This window comes from Colobus angolensis, unplaced genomic scaffold (assembly GCF_000951035.1).
Source record: "Colobus angolensis palliatus isolate OR3802 unplaced genomic scaffold, Cang.pa_1.0 Scaffold26, whole genome shotgun sequence".
Taxonomy (NCBI): Eukaryota; Metazoa; Chordata; class Mammalia; order Primates; family Cercopithecidae; genus Colobus; species Colobus angolensis.
This window is the reverse complement of record NW_012115821.1, coordinates 2,665,721-2,673,878: the sequence shown is the minus strand read 5'-3', so window position 1 is coordinate 2,673,878 and position 8,158 is coordinate 2,665,721. Positions and strand designations below refer to the sequence as shown.

At 40.9% G+C, this 8,158-nt stretch overlaps 1 protein-coding gene across 1 annotated transcript in view; it reads right to left on the bottom strand.

The window, feature by feature from the left end:
• FRMD4B (FERM domain containing 4B) overlaps positions 1-8,158 on the bottom strand; it is a 228,034-nt gene that overhangs the window by 139,046 nt on the left and 80,830 nt on the right. The window contains 1 exon segment of the mRNA XM_011947154.1: positions 7,663-7,755. Within this exon segment, the coding sequence (XP_011802544.1) occupies positions 7,663-7,755 (93 nt within the window).

The window sequence follows — 8,158 nt, the reverse complement described above, 5'->3', positions numbered from 1 at the left end:
CGCCCGGCCAATTTCTTTACTTTTGATGTTGCCTCTTCATTGTCCTGAGACACACACACACACACACACACACACACACACACACACACAGACAAACACATATATCCTTTAAGTATTCATGGCCCATCTGTTTCTTAAAACTGTGGAAACACAGGCACACCCACCAAAAGATAGGACTGAAAGGTTTGAGAGGGGAGTGAGCAGATTTCTAAAAATAATTTCTGATGCTTGCCCAGGGAATACACCAAGAAATAGAATCCTGTAAGAAACTGAAATCATGATCGAGCATGTGCTTCAGAGGATTCTGTGTCTTTCTTGAACTCTTCTGTGATGAGGATGTTGGATCCTCGAAGATGAAGTCCATTAACCGCCTGCCTGGAAGTTCAGAATAGGCTGGGCCAGTTAGGGGTCATGGGTGATACTGAGGCAACTGGCCTTTGTATTTCCCACGGTCTGGGGTATTGTGCATTCAGATGGGAGTGCGGTAGATGGGCAAAGACCTCTGGCTAACTTGCACACCTCCCTCAAGTAGCCTCAGCTCAGCCTAAGTAGGAAGAATCAGTTGTTTCTCTCGGCCTTTAAATCACATTCCTCCATGAAAAGATGAACTTTCCAGTCCTCTTGTTATTGTAAATCACCTACCCTCTGATGGCTTTAAACAAACGCGTGCTTATCTGGTCACAAACATTTTATCCTTTCTTCCTCTTATCACTTTTCATAATTGCATTTAAAACATTTGCTCAAGTAATATGTTCATTGTAGGAAAAAACACAGATGAGCGAAAAAGAAGAAAATACAAATCGTCCCTACAATCATCCTACCTACAGATTAACTATTGTTAACATCTTCAACTTAGTTTCCATCTGTACAGATGTTTTATACAATATTTTACATAGAGTGTTATCATATTGCATGGACGTTTTGTGGTCCACTTCTTTCACCTAGAATATATTGGGAGCATCTTTCCATGTCAATAAGTCTCCCTCTTTACTACAGTCTGTCTTTATGTGCCACGTGTATTTGGCTCTCTTTAAAAAATTCTGGTGGAATGATGAGGACTCATGGGTTGTAGTCATGATGTTCCTTGAGTTAAACTCTTTCTAAAGATCTAACGACCAGGCCAGGAGTGATGGGAAGGCAGTCAGCAGTCTTGAATTCAAGGGCTTCATGTTTGCAGCAATTTTCACCCAGAGGGAGCAGTCTGCCTCCGGGTTTCCTACTACAGTAGGAAAGTGAGTTCTTCTCAGCCCTAAGAGTGGCAGACAACGCTTTAGGGTACCACTGAGTGGACACATGCAGTCCTAGGACCCAGCAAAAGTGACTTGGAAAGAGGAGGAGGAAAAGAAGGGAGAAGAAGAGGGAAGACCAATAGAAATGAAAAACAAAACAAATAATAAGGGGGATGAAAGAAGCCAAGATTCTGGCTTTGACTGGAACAAGGTGGTACCGGCCTGAGCCACCTCAGGTTGCCCTCCTCTGAAGGAATATGAGCTTTTCCAGTGAGGTCACGCCAAGGCCCTGCACTCCTAGTTAAATGCTTGCTTGCTCCTCACTGTCAAGCCTTTCAAATATTCACATCTGGGCTGCATTACCAAGAGGCCCATATGTTTGTGGAATATAATTTATGGCAACCAGATAACAACCCCCAGCCTGGGGAAGTCCCCCAGAAACCTGGTAGAGTTTAGACTCCTATGGAAATAGAGAACTGGTTAAATAAATTATGGTACCTAAATAAATTATGGTGCGTCTATACACACAGAGGTCACACACATATTTAGCACACCTCTTTGAGATTTTATAACTGGAAAAAAGAAGACAAAGGTTTAATCTTGAAGTCATAAAGGGAATACTACATGCTTTCGCTTTACATATTTTCTTTTCTCTGTGCAGAAGCAGCACATGTTTCTGAGCTGCTCCCTCTATCCTGGGGAATATAAACCAGATATTTATTAACCCTTCAAATCTGTAGTACCTCAGGGTTTAGGCTCAGGAGTAAATGAGACAATACTTGTCAAATAGCCTAGGGCCTGCTGCAGAGTTTATGCTACATCTTGGTAGAGAGAAAACTTCTTGAGAGCAAGATCTCATGGAATTTTTCTTTCTCATAAATGCTACAATAAAAAAATTCCTTACATTTGCATAATGTTTTGCAAAATCATTTTGTATCCTCTGCTTGCTCTTCAGTTCTCATGACCAACTTGTACCATCTCCGGTGAATGTGGAGTGAGACTCAGTCTGGTCCATCCCACTCACCTCTGGCCTGGACCATTGCAACAGTTTCCTAACTGGTCTTGCTGTGCCCTCCTGCCCCATTCCAGTCTGTCCTCTACCCAGCAGCCAGAGTGAGTCTGTTTAAAATGGAAATTGGTTATGCTCTCAAGCTCAAAACCTATAGGCCCCAATGCCCTACAGGCCAACCCCATGCCAACTCCTACTCATTTCCCTTTTGTAGGTTCTCTCCAGATACATGACTTCCTTCCAGGGGCTGGTACACACCAGGCATGCTCTTGCCAACCTGTCTGTGCACCTGCTGTTCCCCTGGCCTGGAAGAAACTTCCCCAGAAATGGGCCTGGGTCCTGGGTCCTTGTCTCATCTCCTGTATGCCTTTGCTCAATGCCAACTTCTTTGGGAGGCCTTCCCTGACCACTGTATTTAGAATTGCAGCCCCGGCTTTGCTAACATTCCCTTTTCCTCCTCCCTAATGGAACTTCCTCCATAACCCCTCACATAAGATGCTTTGCAGGTTTACTTTACTTAGTGTCAGTCTCTTTCCATTAGGCTGTATGCTTTATGGCTGCAGGATTTTTGTCATTTTCTTCTACCACTGCTAGATTTCCAGCACCTAGTATAGGGCCAGGCACGTAGCAGGAAATCAGCAACTATTTATCAGATGAATGGACAAACTGTTATTATATAATGAATGCATTTGTTTATGTGTATGCAGACTGTGATGGTAGAGATTTTTGCCTTCTTCACTATTGGGTCCTCAGACCTAGAATGGGGCAGAGCACAACGTAGCAAAACTCTAACACATAATGAATGAATGAAGGAAGAAATGTTTCTTCACAGCTTGGTGTAGCTCCTTCCAGGAATTTTCTCAGTATTTATAGATCTATATATGTTTATAAAACATACCAACTTCAAAAAACCTCAGTATGATCACTTGAACTTCCCATGGCATAAATAGTAATCTTTCTTTTACAGAAGGACACTCATTTCCTATCTTTTTCAGATATAATGTATCTTTTCTCCTAAGATGCATGAGCGATGAGATACATGACAACATCCCTGATAACACTGACTTATTAAAGTAATGATTTATAAGAGGAGGGGTGGAGAGAGGGCTCGACAATGCACCCCTCCCTCCTCCATGGCACTATATCAGAATCTGGGCCAGGAATGTGGAGTTGGAGGGGAGTAACGTGTAGTTTGAAAAATTTCCCAAGATGATTCAGATATGCCCTGCCTCTCCTTCTGGAGAAGCTCTGAATTGCAATGTACTTTTTCATCTAATCTCTTGTTAAAGTGATTCATTGCTTACTATAAAAGTGCCACCATAACCTACTGAACCTATCTTCATTGTTGACATTAGGACTTCTAATTGTTTGCGTTGAAAATAACAGCGGTACACATACTTTATGCTATCACTGAAGGGACTTCTTTTTCATTGTGCATTAACTACTTGGTGACCACACACCTCAGTGTCCATGAATGAGAGGCTTCTGTGCTCCATGTTCCAGTGCATGCAGCAGTACTGTGCTGACCCAAGATGTGAGGATCCCAATCTCAAAAGAGGTCCCCTGCACTTCCAGAGGCTCCTAAAATGAGCGAACATCAAGACAGAACCAAATGCTATCTTTGGCTGTCTATTCTTCAGTCAAACAGGCAACCTGGAGATTTGTTGATGGTGTCTACTGGGATAGAAGTATTACCAATAGTTCTGTTTTCTCCAAATAGGAGGCTAGAGACCCTCTGAGGAGCAACTCACTTCACTGGAGCACAAAACAACCCCATTTGCAAGACCTCCACAGAACCAGCTACATTCCACAGTGACCTCGGTCAGTTTACGAAATTCTTTGGCGTGTGCTTTTCCTTTATCATTTCCTTAATTAAACTGGAGTAAAAACAACTACTTAATTGGAATAATAACAAAAGACTATTATGATCTCACTATACTGTTGGGAGGAAGAACTAAGTGAATAATTAAAAACTTGATAAGGGTTTTAAACATGCAAGTAGTTAAGGGAAAGTAATGCGAAGTGATTATGGGACACTCTTGAGATAACACTCAAGTAAGTGCTGAAACTCATGAACAAGCAGCAGGTCACTCTGGAATTTCAAGAACCTGCTTGGAGAAGATAGAGTGCCTTATGAATGACTGTACAGAAAGGGAGATAGGGTTTACTCCTTTGGTATTCTGTGACCCCAAACAGACCAGATATTAGCTGTCAAAGAATCTACACAAATCTGGTTACTACCTAGATGGTACTTGTTAGATTTTCTGAAGACATAATGCTTTTCATTGAGTAGATGACACTACAGAAACACTATACCATGTGCACAAAAGATGAAAGGCAAGGATGTTAGGTGCAACCTATTTTGTCTTTTTTTTTTTTTTTTTGGTGACGATCTTGGCTCACTGCAACCTCCGCCTCCTGGGTTCAACCTATTCTCCTGCCTCAGTCTCTGGAGTAGCTGGGATTACAGGTGCCCACCACCAAGCCTGGCCAATTTTTTGTATTTTTAGTAGAGATGGGGTTTCCCCATGTTAGCTAGGCTGGTCTCGTACTCCTGACCTCAAGTGATCTGCCCACCTCGGCCTCCCAAAGTACTGGGATTACAGGTATGAGGCACCACGCCTGGCCAGCTGTAACCTAAATTTTAATAACAACTAGAAATAGCCTTAACGCTTAAATAAATAGATTTTTATATACCCAAGGAAAGATCTTCAAGTTGCAAAGAAAAAAGAAATTAATTCATCAAACGACTTACCCTATTTTTCTAAGAAGGGGGGAAACTTGGGGGTAGAGGGGAAGGTTGGAGGTGGTGAAGAGTAATTTTTACTTTTCATTTCATTCATATAATTTGAAATGTTTATAGTGATAATATAATTCTCTCTGAAAAAGTATATTTTATTTATGTTGGGCCATTTTCCCTACACAAGATTAAAACTTTGCTATTCTGACTCCTGCTTAAGTACTAATATGCTGTTTAACCTCTTGCCTACTAGTTCTGTTTTTTTTTTTTTTCCATTGCCATGGACACAAGCATTCATGTCACCCTCTTTTCTGGAAACTCAGTATTCTTTTTCTTTAGGATTTCTGTGTACTTTTCCATACCAGCTATGCTCCTGGACAAATCACTACTATGCTGCCTCCTTCCTGGGTTTTAAAAATATAACTACTTCTGGCAATTAAATTACTTCTTGTTGTTGTTACTCCAATTCAATTAAAGAAATTATATTCTAAACCAGATTTCAGACCCAAAAGCAAGAAAGAAATTGGAGGTAGCTAACACTTCATTTGTTGAGTATGGTGCAGCAACTCTCCACAGTCCCCACTGATTCATACAAAAAGGGACTTTCCGTTTTGTTCTGAGACAGGGTCTCTGTCACTCAGGCTGAAGTGCAGTGGCATGATCAAGGCTCACTGCAGCCTTGACCTGGGCTCAAGCGATCCTCCCACCTCAGCCTCCTGAGTAGCTAGGACCACAGGTACCCACCTCCACACCCAGCTAATTTAAAAAAGTTCGGAGAGATGGGATCTCATTATGTTGCCCATGCTGGTCTCAAATTCCTGGACTCAAGTGATTCTCCCACCTCAGCCTCCCAAAGTGTTGGGATTACAGGCATGAGCCACTGTGCCTGGCCAAAAAAGATCTCTTTAAAAATGTATTCTGTCATATTCTCATACTTTTGAATTTCATGGAACAGACTCAATTAAAATTAAAAGTATTTGTAAAATGTGACAGAATGTTGCCAGGTAATCAGTAAAAAAGCCCCCCACCCCAAAAAAAGATGAAACCTACACCTTCATGGCATAAAGCGAAGTACATTTTCATCTTCCAAAAATGAACATTATCAGGCATGGTGGCTCACGCCTGTAATCTCAGCACTTTGGGAGGCTGAGGCAGGTGAATGCTCGAGCCCAGAAGTTTAAGGCCAGCCTGGACAACACGGCAAAACCTCATCTCTACAAAAAATACAAAAAATTAGCTGGGTGTGGTGGTACGTGGCTATAGTTCTAGCTACTTGAAAGGCTGATTGTTTGAGCCCGGGAGGCCGAGGTTGTAGTGAGTCAAGATTGTACTACTGTACTCCAGCTTGGAGAGTGAGATCCTGTCTCAAACAAACAAACAAAAATTAACATATTCTCAGAATACAGGACAATTTTTCAGGTTCATCTAGCTTTATGAGAAGAAACTAGATTTATAAGAAACCTACCACCTTACTTCATTTTATCATTTTTAACTTCGTACCAACAGAACAAAATTTATCATAAAATTTTTCATCAAACTTAGGATAGTGGGGAGGGGGATCAGCACATAAGAAAGGCTTTCAGCTCAATCAGTAATGATTTCACCTCAAGCTAGGTAGAGAAACATAGGTATTACTTCTTGTTTTTGTTTTGTTTTGTTTTGTTTTGTTTTGTTTTGTTTTGTTTATGAGATGGAGTCTCACTGTTGCCCACCCTGGAGTGCAGTGGTGCGATCTTGGCTCACTGCAACCTCTGCCTCCGGGTTCAAGCGATCCTTATACTTCAGCCTCATGAGTAGCTGGGATTACAGGAGCATACCACCTCAGCTAATTTTGTTTTGTATTTTTAGTAGAGATGGGGTTTCGCCATGTTGGCCAGGCTGGTCTCAAACTCCTAACCTCAAGTGATCCACCTGCCCAGCCTCCCAAGGTGCTGGAATTACAGTCATGAGCCACTGTGCCCGGCCGGTATTACATCTTATAACATTTTTTTTTTTAAATTTTAGATTGTGAACTAAAAAAAAAATAGTTCTATCATGAGATGGATTTGACAAATTACTGATCTAGTTGAATGCATCCATTTCAGAATACAGTTAAGTGACTTGCCCAAGCAGACCTCAGAGAACAAGTCAAGGACTCTGCATTATTTTCAGCAGTCTCTGTGCATGTGAATGGAATTCAGGTCCCTGTACTGTTAATTATTTCCATAAGCATTTGTTTGTATTTTATGCTCTATTCAAATTAAGGCATCAAATTGTATAAAATTCAATTATTTCCAAGTCTGTAGAAAACATTATTGCTACATAAAATGTAATAGCAAATATTTGTCATATTTCAAATAATAAGAATCTTAAAAATATGTTGAGTGAGAAACAGGCTTATGTATTAAAATATATTACCCATGTTTTTCAGCTTTAAATTACTCTAAGAGGCTTGGAGGAATAAAGGAAGGTGACTCTATCCTTCATCTTCAAAGAAAACAGCTCTACAGTATCTATGGTAACTTGGTCCTCAGACCAAGACAGTAGAGAATCTCTTTCAAATGATAATGTTTTGATAGGTCTCTTCTCTTTTTATTTGCTATCTCTAATCACCAGAAATGTAAAAAACAGAAAAGAAAACACACATGAAAACCAAAAATAACAGCAAAAAAAGAGGGATGCTAACTGGGTCTGTGGATACATACCTCACAGCAAAGTGCAAAATGGTTGGGCCTGGTTTCTTGGGCAAATCATGGTCAAGAACTCGGTGATCTAACTGTAGCCAGTTCTGCTGACCTCTGTGAGAGCAAAGCAAACAAAAAGGATTCAACAGAAAGTCAGAAAAGTTCAGCAACATACAGTGTTGGCAAAGCTGTGGGGAAATCGTTGCTCTCACACACTGATGGTAGGAGCACAACCTGTTACAACTCGTAATGAGACCAACTCAGCAATTTCTTTCAAAACTGTGAAAGCACTTTCTTCTGAACCAGCATTTCCATTTCCAGGAGTATATCAAGGCAAACTTGCACATGTGAGAAATAATTTGTATATGAAATCACTCACTATGGCATCATTTGAAATAGCAAAAGGGGTGGAAATAACTTCAATGCCCAAGAGGATATTGTTTTAAAAAATTATTTAAAACTACAGAGTGGCCAGACACCAGTGGCTGATGCCTGTAATCCCAGCACTTTGGGAGGC